This window comes from Oncorhynchus mykiss, chromosome 22, assembly GCF_057628025.1.
Source record: "Oncorhynchus mykiss isolate SJ-2025 chromosome 22, ASM5762802v1, whole genome shotgun sequence".
In the NCBI taxonomy this organism is placed as follows: domain Eukaryota; kingdom Metazoa; phylum Chordata; class Actinopteri; order Salmoniformes; family Salmonidae; genus Oncorhynchus; species Oncorhynchus mykiss.
Genome location: NC_143043.1, coordinates 12,991,556 through 13,006,605, shown reverse-complemented (window position 1 = coordinate 13,006,605; position 15,050 = coordinate 12,991,556). Strand labels below are relative to the sequence as shown.

The following is a 15,050-nucleotide window of genomic DNA, read 5'->3' as shown; positions in this document are numbered from 1 at the left end:
TACCTCCAGCAGTATTTAACGCCTCTACATATCCGTTTCAATTAAATGGAGAGGACAGATACAAATGGATAAACATTAAGGTCAAATAAAATACAATGGACCTCCTCCAACAATACAATACAATGAGGGGAGCGTATTTGCCAGTGAATAGGACTCAGAGTGGAGACCGTCCTTGTGTTCCTTTTGCACTTAGATTTCCAACCATCATCACCTGAGGGTAATGAAGATAGAGAATTTTGCCTCAACAGTCGATAATGGTTTTATATTTATGTTGCACTGATCTCAAGGCCATTTTTGAATCATATTTAGACATTTTCAACGTATGGTTGTTTGTTGAAGCTACAAGAGTAAAGCCTTCCATTATCCCACAGGTTACTCATCATCATCATCCTTCCAGAGGAAGACTCAAAAGGTCAGAGTGAGAAAAGCAAAACTTTGATTTTCTCAATCAAGAGAAAGCCCTCTAAAAACGCCTTGTAAGCTTAAACCTAATTAGCATACACTGTATAGGTACAGTGATTGCAGCACAATTTCTCCGATAAGGTTGTTCAATGCAGGAAACAGTAATTCACCACTGCATTCTATCGAGTCAAAACTGACAATGAGTTTGCTGGGTTAGCAACCCCTTAGTCAAGTCCGTTTTCTCAGGGCTTGGTCATGCCCCCCCCCCCTTTTTTTTTTGACAGGGAAATTATTAATGAGCATCTTTCCTCTCTGGAAATGGTTTCCACTGTCTTAATGTCATTGTAACACTTACGAATGTCACCTAGCCTATGACATTTCCCTAGCTTTAGATGTGAACCACTGCTTGCATGGCTGCTTTGCTCAGCTATTGCAGGGTTACCTTCCCAAACTTGGTCATGACCCCCGTTGCACATTTTGTTTTTTGCCCTATTTAAATAATCAAAACTTCATGATGAAGTTATTTATTTGAATCAACTGTGTAGTGCTAGGACAAAAAGCAGTGGTTCACATCTAAAGCTAAGGGAAATGTCATAGGCTAGGTAACATTCATAAGTGTCACAATGACATTAAGGCAGTGCCCTTTGAGGGAACCATTTCCAGAGAGATGCTCATTAATAATTTCCCTGTCAAAGAAGAAGCAGCTTTTGAAAAGACAGTAGCTGTATAATGAATGAACCAAATGGTTTGTAGGGAATAGCTCTGTTGAAAAAGTATATATATAATAATTTTATAGATGACCTCTGACATTTATCTACAGGTATACTTGTCATCTATTGGATGAATGGCATTCCAAATAAAATGAGACTTAACAGGCCCCAAACACATTTAGTACAATCACTCTTCCATCCCCATAAAAATGCGAGCCTATAATAGTTGTCAATAATTTTTACAAGACACAGCTCCCTATATTACTGCCTCATTTGTCTGCTGGTCAGAGGAGTTAAGCTAGTCTGGTGGACTGCCCTGATGTCTTACTCCCAAACGCATTGATGATTACATAGACATACTGTATATTTCCTGGCCAATCCAAACACTTATGATGCCTCTCTGAGGAAGTCAAACTGACATATTTTAATAAGTATAATGCAACTTTTGTTTCAAAGGAGGTCATTCTCTGAGCACCATGAATAATTTGGACATTATATTAATTATATGGAAAGCCCATTGTTACAAGGACTGAAGTCAATTCCAAGTCAGAAGTGGAATAGCACATGGAATCAGGATCAAAACTGCCCCACTCACAGTATCAACGCTGACTAAAACTAATGGTGGACTGATATCTACACAACATCAACATACACCAAACGCCTATCTTTTGTTGTATTCTTTCCAAGACTGTACAGTACATTCTATTTTATTACTGCTCTGCAAGTCTCCAACTCTCCCTGATCATCTTCCTCAAAAGAAAGCTGCATCCAACATCATCGCAAGACCACCCAGTCTCCGGGCGTCAGGAATAAACATAGGTGATACAAATGATCAAAACCCCTCATGGCAGCACTTGCTAGATATGATAAACTCAACAAAACACAGAAATAAAGCCCCCCCCCCCCCCCCGTGTAGTCACCTCCAGATTGTCAACCAAACCTGTACCAGAATGATACTAGTATTACAATGACAAAAACATCAAATCGTTTGATAAGCATAATCATTTGGTCAGTTGAACACAGGGCTTCACAACGGGACACAACTGTGCAGCCAGACATGTACTATATGGTTCCTTTGTGATTCCAAACATCCTCTTGCTTTCATTTATCTCTAAAATCACAGCAGTCTTGTCGTTCAATGTTCAGCGACTGGTAATTGGACGCACAAGTCCGGAAAGAAATTGACGAGAGAGATTTGTACCCAATTATTTCTCTGTCATCATCAGATACAAAAGTGTCTCTGTGCCACGGGCCCCTGGTGACTACAGGATAGCACGTTTCACTTAGTGACAAGTATATTTTTTTACCTGTTGAGTTTACAGTTGCAAAGTCTTAGGAAATCTTTGCATGGATGATAGAATCATATACCCTGAAAATTGTTGCCGGTGGACCTAGAGATGTGTGTATTATTTCAATTTGCACCTCATTAGCTTAAAGGTTAAGGTTAGCATGACCGGGTTAGCCACATGCGGCGTATGCCGTTTAAAGGGATATCTGCATACTTCATTATTATTATTATTTGGGCATAGCAATTTCAAAGCTACCATTTGATTCTGGTAATGTCAAGGATGTAGGATTAAAAGAAAAATGCACATACAGTACTGTAACAAGCATTGAAAACACGTGCACTACTTTGATAATTACACATACTGCATTATACAATGAGTTAAAACAACCTCATTTTAAATGCAGCCTGAAATGTGGGAATTGCTTGTATTAACACCAGGCCTGGGTTCAAATTCTACTTCAAATATTTTCACATACAGTGCCTTCGGAAAGTATTCAGACCACTTGACATTTCACACACTTCAATATATTCTAAATTCAATTTTTTTTTTAAACAACATATCAGCAATCTACACACAATACCCCATAATGATGAAGCAAAAAAGTTTTTAAAAAAGGCACACATTTGGGGAAGGGTAGCAAAACATATCTGCAACACAACAATCTCTGCAGCACCAATCAGGCGTTTATGGCCACTCCTCAGTAAAAGGCACATGACAGCCTTTTGGAGTTTGCCAAAAGGCACCTAAAGACTCTCAGACCATGAGAAACAAGATTTTCTAGTCTGATGAAACCAAGATTGAACTCTTTGGCCTGAATGCCAAGCATCACGTCTGGAAGACCATCCCTACAGTGAAGCTTGGTGGTGGCAGCATTATGCTGTGGGAATGTTTTTCAGCAGCGGGGACTGGGAGACTAGTCAGGATTGAGGCAAAGATGAATGGAGCAAAGTACAGAGAGATCCTTGATGAAAACCTGCTCCAGAGCGCTCAGGACCTCAGACTGGGGTGAAGGTTCACTTTCCAACTGGACAACAACCCGAGGCACACAGCCAAAACAACACATGAGTGGCTTCGGGACAAGTCTCGGAATGTCCTTGAGTGGCCCAGCCAGAGCCCAGACTTGAACCCGATTGAACATCTGTAGTGGAGCAGGTTGAGCAGGTTGAGAGCTTCAAGTGCCTTGGTGTACACATCAACAACAAACTAGAATGGTCCAAACACACAAAGACAGTAGTGAACAGGGCACGACAAAGCCTATTCCCCCTCAGGAAACAAAAGATTTGGCATGGGTCCTGAGATCCTCAAAAGGTTCTACAGCTGCAACATCGAGAGCATCCTGACCGGTTGAATCACTGCCTGGTATGGCAATTACTCGGCCTCCGACCGTAAGGCACTTCAGAGGGTAGTGCGTACGGCCCAGTACATCACTGGGGCAAAGCTGCCTGCCATCCAGGACCTCTACACCAGGTGGTGTCAGAGGAAGGCCCTAAAAATTGTCAAAGACCCCAGCCACCCCAGTCATAGACTGTTCTTTCTACTACCGCATGTCAAGCGGTACCGGAGTGCCAAGTCTAGGACAAAAAGGCTTCTCAGTTTTTACCCCCAAGCTATAAGACTCCTGAACAGGTAACCAAATGGTTCCGGGACTATTTGTATTGTGTGCCCCCACCCAACCCGTCTTTTACGCTGCTGCTACTCTCTGTTATCATATATGCATAGTCACTTTGACTATACATTCATGTACATACTACCTCAATTGGCCCGACCAACCAGTGCTCCCGCACATTGGCTAACCGGGCTATCTGCATTGTGTCCCACCACCCGCCAACCCCTCTTTTTACGCTACTGCTACTCTGTTCATCATTAATGCATAGTCACTTTAACCATACCTACATGCACATACTACCTCAATAAGCCTGACTAACCGGTGTCCGTATATAGCCTTACTACTGTTATTTTCAAATGTCTTTTAACTGTTGTTTTATTTCTTTACTTACCCACACACACACACACACCTTTTTTTCATTCGGCGCATGTGACAAATAAACTTTGATTTGATTTAACATCTCTGGAGAGACCTGGAAATAGATGTGCAATAACACTCCCCATCCAACCTGATAGATCTTTAGAGGATCTGCAGAGAAGAATGGAAGAAACTCCCCAAATACAGGTGTGCCAAGCTTGTAGCATCATACCCAAGAAGACTGGATGCTGTAATCGCTGCAAAGGTGCGTCAACAAAGTACTGAGTAAAGGGTCCGAATACTTATGTAAATGTGATATTTCAGTTTATTTTTAATACATTAGCAAAAATGTCTAAAAACCTGTTTTACTTTGTCATTATGAGCTATTGTGTGTAGATTGATGAGAAGAAAAAAAACATTTAATACATTTTAGAATAAGGCTGTAATGTAACAAAATGTGTAAAACGTCAAGGGGTCTGAATACTTTCCAAATGCACTATAAATTCGAAGTAAGTATTCAGGTATTTTAATGTATTTGGAAATAAACTTGGAGAGCACATTGCATTTGAAAATACTCAAATACACTGATTCAAATACACTCCCCTGCATCTAACCCAGGTATTTGAAAATATAATTGGAAAATATAGCCGCGAGCAGCAATGAATGGGGTTCACAGGATGACAGAAAGGACACAAGATCAGTTGGATAACAAAGCAAGCACTATTGTGTAGGAACTCTTTCATTAGGTGCAATTCTTCATAATAAAATTGAAATATTTTTGCATATTCTAGTCTTTTTGCATCATCTTCAAATGCATCAACGTTGTTTTCTCAAACTCTTTAGGGACTATTGTGATGAGTCCAAAGACCAAATTTGGGGTGAATCTGACTATTGGTCCATGAGAAGATTTGATATGATTATTTTAAACGTTAGGTTTACATAGTCAAAAACGTAAACTGTTAATAGTTCCTTACATTTAAAAATATTAATGCCAAACTTAACATGGTTAATCATGGTAATGTCTTTGATGACCCTAAATGTTTCAAGTTATGGAGTCAATTTACAAAGGATTTAAATGGACACGAAAAATCCGATTTCCTGATTTATCAATAACTCAGCAATCTCTTAACCAATCCTTTAGCTTTTCTCAAACGAAGTAATGAGATGTACCGTGGGCCTACATACCAAATTGGTGTTATTTGGACTTATGGTTCATGAGAAAATGTTTTTCAAAGGTTTTCAAAAATGTCCAAGATTGGTTCTTATTGGTCCTTGAGGTAAATGTGTTAATGAGGAAAGACACCTACATACTTACAAGTATCTAGGTCAAACCGGGTGGTGGATATGAGGGTTTGAAACAGCTTATAACAGCATCACCTATAGGCCATTGTTGCACAAATATCTAATTTACATAAGTATTCACACCCCTGAGTCAATACATGTTAGGATCACTTTGGCAGTGATTACAGATGTGAGTCTTTCTGGGTAAATCTCAAAAAACTATGCACACCTGGATTATTCTGTACTATTCTGTACAGGCTTCCTTCTTTTCCTTCTGTCATTTAGGTTAGTATTGTGGAGTAACTACAATGTTGATTCATCCTCAGTTTTCTCCAATCAAAGCCATTAACCTCTGTAACTGTTTTAAAGTCACCATTGATCTAATGGTGAAATCCCTGAGCGGTTTCCTTCTTCTCCAGCAACTGAGTTAGGAAGGACGCTTGAATCTTTGTAGTGACTGGGTGTATTTAATAACTTCACCACGCTCAAAGGGATATTCCCCGAGTGTTGCAGCAGTCTAAGGCACTGCATCTCAGTGCTAGAGACATCACTACAGACCCTGGTTCGATTCCAGGCTGTATCACAACCGGCCATGACTGGGAGTCCCATAGGGCGCCGCACAATTGGCCCAGCGTTGTCCGGGTTAGGGTTTGGCCAGGGTAGGCTGTCATTGTAAATAGGAATGTGTTCTTAACTGACTTGCCTAGTTGAATAAAGGTTCAATAAATGCAAATAAAATATTGTATGTCTGCTTTTTTAAAAACACTATTACTAAACACAGAGTGAGTCCATAGAGACTTACCCCAAAACACTCACTGCCAAAGGTGTTTCTACAAAGTATTGACTCAGGGGTGTGAGTAGTCTCAAAGTTAATGGATGTGAACTGTGAGCTGGAAACTGTGACAAAATCTTTAGTATTACTAATCCATAAACATGACAAAAAGCAATTGTGTGTTCCCATGTCTTATCTGTCCTATTTGCGAGATATAATTCACAAATTGAAATGAGCTATTTAGCATTACCCATATCAATGTCTAGCTTTAAGATATGCTGTATTATATGTGGTTGACAGTTTATTGTTATGACATTATTTTACATTACGTGAGCCGCCACATGGAAATGCCAACCCTGACTTGCATAGGTACGTGGTGCCAAACTAGATCAGAACATCTACTGCTTTCTCCGTCAGGCAGGAGACTGCTTCCTGCTGCAGATGAGCAACCCAGAACTGTGTGAGTGTTTGTCTCAAAAAGCATCCGCTTCAATCAGTTTATTCCAGTTCAGAATAAAAAAATATTACCTGTAACAGCAACAGTTCCAACCTAGACTTAATTTTTCATATGAATCTGTACTATTTCTTAGGGTTGCACTATCAGTAGCTACTTAGTTTGCTTTGGCTAACGTTAGCTATTAGCTCTGTAACATTGCAAAACCGGGGAATTGTTTGAAAGAAAAACTCACATCTACTACTATGAGAGATAGTACAGTCGTGGCCAAAAGTTTTGAGAATGACACAAATATTAATTTTCAAAGTTTGCTGCTTCAGTGTCTGTAGATATTTTTGTCAGATGTTACTATGGAATACTGAAGTATAATTACAAGATTTTCATAAGTTTCAAAGGCTTTTATTGACAATTACATGAAGTTGGTTGCAAAGAATGTATATTTGCATTGTTGAACCTTCTTTTTCAAGACCTCTGCAATTCGCCCTGGCATGCTGTCAATTAACTTCTGGGCCACATCCTGACTGACGGCAGTACATTCGTACATAATCAATGCTTGGAGTTTGTCAGAATTTCTGGGGTTCTTTTTGTATACCCGCCTCTTGAGGATTGACCACAAGTTCTCAACGGGATTAAGGTCTGGGGAGTTTCCTGGCCATGGACTTAAAATATTGATGTTTTGTTCCCCGAGCCACTTAGTTAGCACTTTTGCCTTATAGCAAGGTGCGCCATCATGCTGGAAAAGGCGTCGTTCACCACTAAACTGTTCCTGGATGGTTGGGAGAATTATGATAGTAGCGCAATGACAAGCTTTTTTCCGGATGCCCCAAACAATCGGAAAGGGGATTCAGAGAAAATTACTTTACCTCAGTCCTCAGCACTCCAATCCCTGTACCTTTTGCAGAATATCAGTCTGTCCCTGATGTTTTTCCTGGAGAGAAGTGTCTACTTTGCTGCCCTTCTTGACACCAGGCCATCCTCCAAAAGTCTTCGCCTCACTGTGCGTGCAGATGCACTCACACCTGCCTGCTGCCATTCCTGAGCAAGCTCTTTACTGGTGGTGCCCCAATCCCGCAGCTGAATCAACTTTAGGAGACGGTCCTGGCGCTTGCTGGACTTTCTTGGGAGCCCTGAAGCCTTCTTCACAACAATTGAACCGCTCTCCTTGAAGTTCTTGATGATCCAATAAATGGTTGATTTAGGTGCAATCTTACTGGCAGCAATATCCTTGCCTGTGAAGCCCTTTCTGTGCAAAGCAATGATGACGGCACATGTTTTCTTGCAGGTAACCATGGTTGACAGAGGAAGAACAATGATTCCAAGCACCACCCTCCTTTTGAACCTTCCAGTCTGTTATTCGAACTCAATCAGCATGACAGACTGATCTCCAGCCTTGTCCTCGTCAACACTCACACCTGTGTTAATGAGAGAATAACTGACACGATGTCAGCTGGTCCTTTTGTGGCAGGGCTGAAATGCAGTGGAATTTTTTTTGGGGGGGGGATTCAGTTAATTTGCATGGCAAAGAGGGACTTTGCAATTCATCTGATCACTCTTCATAACATTCTGGAGTATATGCAAATTGCCATCATACAAACTGAGGCAGCAGACTTTGTGAAAATTAATATTTGTATCAGTCCCAACTTCTGGCCACAACTGTACTCCCTTATTTCGGCTTACAAAATGACAACAATGCCTTGCTAGTTGACTTACTTTTCCACTTTCAAAGCACTGAAGCATTCTGCCCTGTTCTGAAAGAACTCCCTGGGTTTACCGTCATGTTGTGCCTGGATGTTTGGTCAGGACGTGTCGTTTTATTAATTTGTTTGTTTTGAGAGAATCATTACTAAGCACTTCCCCACACAAAACACATTACGGGCACTCCTCATTATTTCTCAAAGTTTGTTTGAAAAAGACAAAAAGGCATCACTTGTGTTTGCATTTCATGATGATTGAGGGGTGGGAATAACAAGTCCGTGGCTTGAACGATATCGCTGCAGCGTGTGGGTCGCGGAGTGATCTTCAAGATAACTGCAGAAAAAAAGATCTGGTAAACAGCGAAGCACATGGGCATCTATATCTACCTCTCCCAGTCGCGTAGCTGCCAAACTGAGCAGAGACCGCTGATAAACAGAGCGCACTGAACCGAGAGCGCAGTTGCGCTTGGCCAAATCAATTCCAGTAATTAATTCAATAATTATACATTTCCGTCGCGACCCACCATTAACAAGTCCGTGACCCACTTTGGGTTGTGACCCATACTTTAAGAAACGCTGGTTTAATCCATTTTGAATTCAGGCTAACACAAACAAATGTGGAATAAGCCGAGGGGTATAGATACTTTCTGAAGGCACTGTATTTAAAAATAATATTTGTACATTTGATCTAATCAAGATGTATATTAGTGTTTTATTTTTCATGTATTTTTTTGTTTAAAAAAATGTTATACTTTTTCTTCCACTTTGACATTACAGCATTTTGTGTATGTGTATCCTTGACAAAAAAATGACAATTAAATCCACTATGATCCCACTTTGTAAAATATGGACGAAATCAAGGGGGGTGAAAACTTTAAGGCACTGTATGAAAAGAGGCAGTAATCTAATTGGAATTCATCAATGCCTTATAGGAACAGCAAGACAACGTCAGACAAAAATTATGCTCAGTATGTAGCCAGACAGACCAAACAAATAACTTGCATATTAAGGTGAATGAGGAACAGTAATTTACTTTGTTTTCTTTCTTTTTACAACCACATTTTGTCATCACGTCAAATGAATAAATATAGGATGAAGGAACATAGAAGAAATAAATCATATTTTCTAACTACTAATTATAACAAAGTGATTGACACAGGTCTGCAGCAACTTTGCTCATAGGACACCAGAAATATAGATCCAATAACGCTAATTCCCAAATGCAATTGTGAAGGGATGAAAGTCCCAGTGTTTAAAGAGTACAATGAAGAATCTGCGCTCAAACAGTCTCTCAACAGGAGGCTTTTAATAACCACCACAAATGCATGCGTGCTGAGAGTGCAATATCGACTCAACATATTGATGAATAGCTAGCGATGAATCTGCACAGTCATGCACTGTAATGAGACCTGGAAAATAAAATCATAATCTGGATAAGAAACTTTAGAGCAACTAGATCTGTCATCCTCTTTTGTGTTTCCTTACCAAGCCCTATTCTTAAATCAGTTATGAGCAATGCTCTGGTAATTAATGTTTGTCTCCAAAAGCCCTGTGTTCTGTGTCGGTCTGGTGTAAAATATTGTGTTCGGGGAGGGTTGGGAGAGACCTTTGTCCTTCGCTTAAAAGGCTTTAATGCCCTCTTTATGCCAGATGGCTGGATGCGCCTCTGTAGTTCTCTACAATCACACAGAACTGGACTGTGTGCAAGTATGTATGGAAGCACTTGTGGGCCGATCAGTGCGAGAGATGGGGAATGGTAACCGGGGCCACAGTGTCTAATTCACTGACTACTTTCTGTGACAGCTGTGAAGCAATAACTTCTCTGTTATGCCCAATCTTTCAATATACTCCCTAAACGTGCCCTCTAGAGTCTGAGTTCAAAATATGACAAAGTATCAACTTAGATTCATGAGAAAGTAAAACCTATGAAAAAACAGTAGCAGCAGTAGCGGAGCACCTTAGCACCAAGCTGTATTTTAATATCGTCCATGAATGGGAAATCTAATTTGAACCAGGAGTGGAGATCTGCCTAACCTGATAAGTCTTTATATCCTCATTGGGTGCCTGACAGGACTGAGGTCAATTTTAAAACTGAAATATCATAAGAACACTCAGGGCCACCTGGGCCCAAAAACTGTCCAGCAGGGTCTTTGGACATTTCCGGGTCTGTTGATTCATGCGAGTGGAGGGAGTTGGAGTGGTAGGACAGATACGTAAAGCTGTTGTAGCGAAACCGCAGTGGTTGCCTCAGACATTTTCAGTACGACAGTGCACATGTAGATTACGTAGTTAGCTCCAGGTATAAGAACAAGTAGCTCACCGAACATGCACAATCATAATATGAGCGACAGCGTGGAGAAACTGGGCTTTTACAGATAGGGAACAGTACAAAAATCTGTCTGAGAGCTTACCTTTTTTCCTGTTAAAGGCCCGGTTCATACTGGAAAACCTTGCGTCTTTGTGGTCCCTTCTGTGTATTTGCCAATACTCCACCTCAGGAGGGAAAAAACAGAGTTTTAGAATCGTTTAAAACCTCAGGCCTTCAACAAACAAAACCTGGAAAATGTGACTAAACAACTGGCCAGATGTCAGCCTCTGCTTTAGGAAACCCACCCTCTCACAGAAAACTAATGTTTAGTCAGTCAGAATATACGCCAAAGAAAACCTAAACCGACCAGCAAAACACGTTGTATTTACCTTTGGGTTAAAGTGATTTACCATCTGAGTATGGGAGGTGACCATTTTTTTTTATGGCTAGACTTGTTAGGAGAATTTGTCATTGTCAATTTAGCACACTAAACATGACAAAGATGTAAAGAACTTTACCACTGCTGGTCGATTTCGTAGTAACAGTGAATATTGCTTGAGACCATTTTCTGGAAAAGGTTTTAAAAGTTAGGACTGTTTTAAATTTTTCAGCCACAATATGTTGCATTACAGTCTAATTTTCCTGAGAGAATGGCGATATATGCTTGTCGATGGCTGCCTGAATAAATCAAACCAAAGTAGATGCATTACTGTGGCAAAACATCAGTTCTGATATCAGACAAGTCTGTTTTAACCTTCACATAAAGCGGAGTTATATGCTGTCATATTCTATGCTGGATATACATGTATGAACAGTGAATAGGCATAGCACACTTTGGTTATCTACATGTTATCTCTGACCATTCACTGATAATCCCAACCAAGTGACACCTTTTAATGCCAAAGGTGCGTGGCAAGAAGGAAGGAAACCTTTTTGTTTGGTTTCAACCTTGCAATCTCTCCCCCCCCCAAAAAACTCCAACAGAGTGTATGAATGAAGTTGTTGTGAGAAACATCAGGTGAGCAGCCACATTATGCATGCAATAAGGCATTATTAACAGCACATAGGCTATCAACTGTTTTTGGTTTAAATTATAAAACCAACTCTCGTACAGATAGCCAAATAAGTAAGTTCTGCCTCAGAATATGTTGACTCAATTATTTTGACAGTTGCTGTTTTTTTTTAATCTCTTTCCTTATATATAGTGATATAGTTCCTTCTAAGCCAATTTATCGTTTGCTTTAAAGTGTTTTCAGAAAAAAGGTTGAAACTCATTTCTAATTCCTCTTAATTTTCCTTAAATGTTTTCTCCTTCAAAACCTCTCACTCTGATAAAACTTAAATAGAATGAAGTACTGATTGATCTCCTTATTCATTAGGTAGGCTATATGTGATTCAAACTAATTCTGATAAACCATGAGAATCACGAGATGAGGAAGCATTGAGTTGATCATTAAGGCAGGTTATTAATCATTTCTGGTTCTGGTGTATCTTCCAGAGGCCAATTTCCTAATTCTCTGCTAGGGAAACAAATGGAATACCTCAGATGAGTTCCAAGGATACAAATGACTTTATTGTCCAGACATACGAGCCGTTGTCAATCAAATAATATAATTGAAATATCCACTTGAATGAAAAGTCCACTTTGAAAGAATTAAGGCTCCTGTCTTTGTTATGTATCCTTTCGATACAACGGAAGGATGAGACCTTCCTTTCTAGATGGAAAATGTCGCATCGGGCTACAGTACTCTTTCAATGGTGAATTGTATGCATAGCAAATGAGGATGACACAGACCATTGTTTGTAACGCATCACACTGAAGAGTTCATGGGAGGCATATACTTTAGTAATCTTAAATCAGATGCTCAGAGATTGCATAGGATGAGTAAGTGTACTGTATAGGCCCTGAAGGTGATGTATTTTATTTGACACTGCAGCAGGCCAAGAACACGTGCTATACCATCTTCTGTGACACTAGCAGATATAATATGTAGCATATACTGCACATACCAATGCTTACAATAGTCCAGCTAAAGACAGTAGTTCCAGGCATTTCTCTTTTCATAAGTAGAGACAAACTAACTTCAGAAAGGACATTTTTAATTCGCTGACATATGCAGAGGAACATTGCAACATTCAGGATATAATGACTCTTATATGCGGGGGAGAAAATCACATGTCTAGCTCTGTGAATAGGTCTATGATTTCAGAGCTACTTTTTAAAGAGCGGTGTGGTGCTAAATACACTGGGGCTCAAGCAACGCAGGAGTCTGAAGAGAGAGGACAAACATGCTATTTGACAGCCAGACCTGAGAGACTGAGCTGTTGTACAATAATAAAATGTGCTAATAGTGATAGAAATCAGAGAGCAGTAATGTTTCCTTACTCCATGCAGAGAGTAGTCTCAAAGTTAACGGCTGTGAACTGTGAGCTGGAAACTGTGACAAAATCTTTAGTATTACTAATCCATAAACATGACAGAAAGCAATTGTGTGTTCCCATGTCTTATCTGTCCTATATGAGAGATCTAATTCACAAACTGAAATGAGCTATTACATTACCCATATCAATTAGTCTAGCTTTAAGATACGTTGTAATATATGTGGTTGACAGTTTATTGTTATGACATCACGTGATTCGCCACATGGAAATGCCAGCTCTGACTGACTGTTGTGTAACACCTTCAGCATGCCACTGAGAACCATGAATCCTCCCCATTATGAAAGGAAATAGTTTTTAATTTAAAACAGAACTATAGCACCAACACCTCTTTTCTTTCTGCAATTACATAGCAACAAGCTCCCTACAATAACTATGGAGCTAAGGATACTAGGATAATGTCAAATGGATAATGTCAAATAGACAAAAAGATGATGCGATTAGACATGCAATTATTACGATGTATTTTTCACAGAGACAACTTTATTTTACAAAGGTCTAAAACCACATTGTGATGTTGGGAGATGTCTTCTTTCTGTGTATAGAAGTCCTTCAGGGGGCAAAGTTCAACTGAAAATGAGCTATAGAGTGTCGATTGGGATTTTTCCAAACCAGTATGCCAAAACAGAATAGCTTTGCTGCTTAAAAAGACAGCTTCTGTTTTTTTTTATTTTTATGGCCAAATATTGTACCTGCCTCAGAGCAATGCAGAGTCAAATGAACATGGACAGCAGCCATGTCCCCAACTGAGGGGAGACAGGGTAACTTTTCTGCACATCTCAACACGTTAGACATAAACAATAGGCTTGGCACCAAGTCACTTATTTATATCATCCCGAGCATGATGAAAATGGTACCAAAACTGCTTTTTAGTCTAATTTAAGAGTGGTAGAACTTTAGACCCATAGACCACAGCTATAATAACAACTTCCACCTCAACTTACTTCTGCAGGAAGTCATTTCTTTCAGGGATTAACCTTAAACCAACTCATGGCCTGGGGCACATCGGTATAATACCATAACTAATCAAATTAAACCTAAATTATCCCTTCCACGATAAATAAATAAAAATGTGCACTGAACTGAGCATGCATAAAGCTATATTCAAGTTCAAGTGAATTGATTAAGAACTGGGCTACACTTTACAGTGTATTCAAACACACACTTACAGCATGGTGTGAGCCCTAATTCCCGTTTTCCCAAAAACTCTCCCAAGTCACACTGCATCATTATGTCATTAAAGGTGAGAACTACATCAAAATAATGTGCCATGGATAGCTGGAGTAAGTGGCTGTATCTGTCCATTCAAGTGCCAATATCCTTTTCTCCCCCTTTCCTTGTTGGCTGTCTGTTCATGCCAATATGTTGCGCATTACTGCCTATAATGCCTACTACTACACCGTTCCATTTTGAATACGTCAGGACTAAGATACACAACCCAATTCAAAGCAATAACTTTTCTTCCAAAATACTGACTGTAAAATAGAATTATCCAGAGGCACAATTAAGTGCTAGCCTATATCTAACAGCAACCACTAAGGGAATATAGGGGAGCAGACTGCTATACCCTCTAACAGTGGATGTTTTCTTACTATAGTGTTGGACTGTGTATGCCTGGCTGTGATGTCACTCCTTATGATTGACAGAAGCTGTGTTTGCTCTTTTTAATGGCTTCCTGGGCTGGTGATTCACCCTGTCTTGGGAGAACCGTATCCCCAGTCTTAGCACAGAGTCTCAA

At 39.9% G+C, this 15,050-nt stretch overlaps 1 protein-coding gene across 7 annotated transcripts in view; it reads right to left on the bottom strand.

Annotated features, from left to right (window-relative positions):
* The window catches only part of gulp1a (GULP PTB domain containing engulfment adaptor 1a), a 144,983-nt gene that overhangs the window by 12,591 nt on the left and 117,342 nt on the right, over nt 1–15,050 (bottom strand). For all 7 annotated transcript variants that reach the window (XM_090215515.1, XM_090215514.1, XM_090215516.1 and 4 more), the window contains one exon: nt 10,977–11,058. In XM_090215515.1, the coding sequence (XP_090071641.1) occupies nt 10,977–11,004 (28 nt within the window). In that variant the 5' untranslated portion in view covers nt 11,005–11,058. The remainder of the gene's footprint in view (nt 1–10,976; nt 11,059–15,050) is intronic.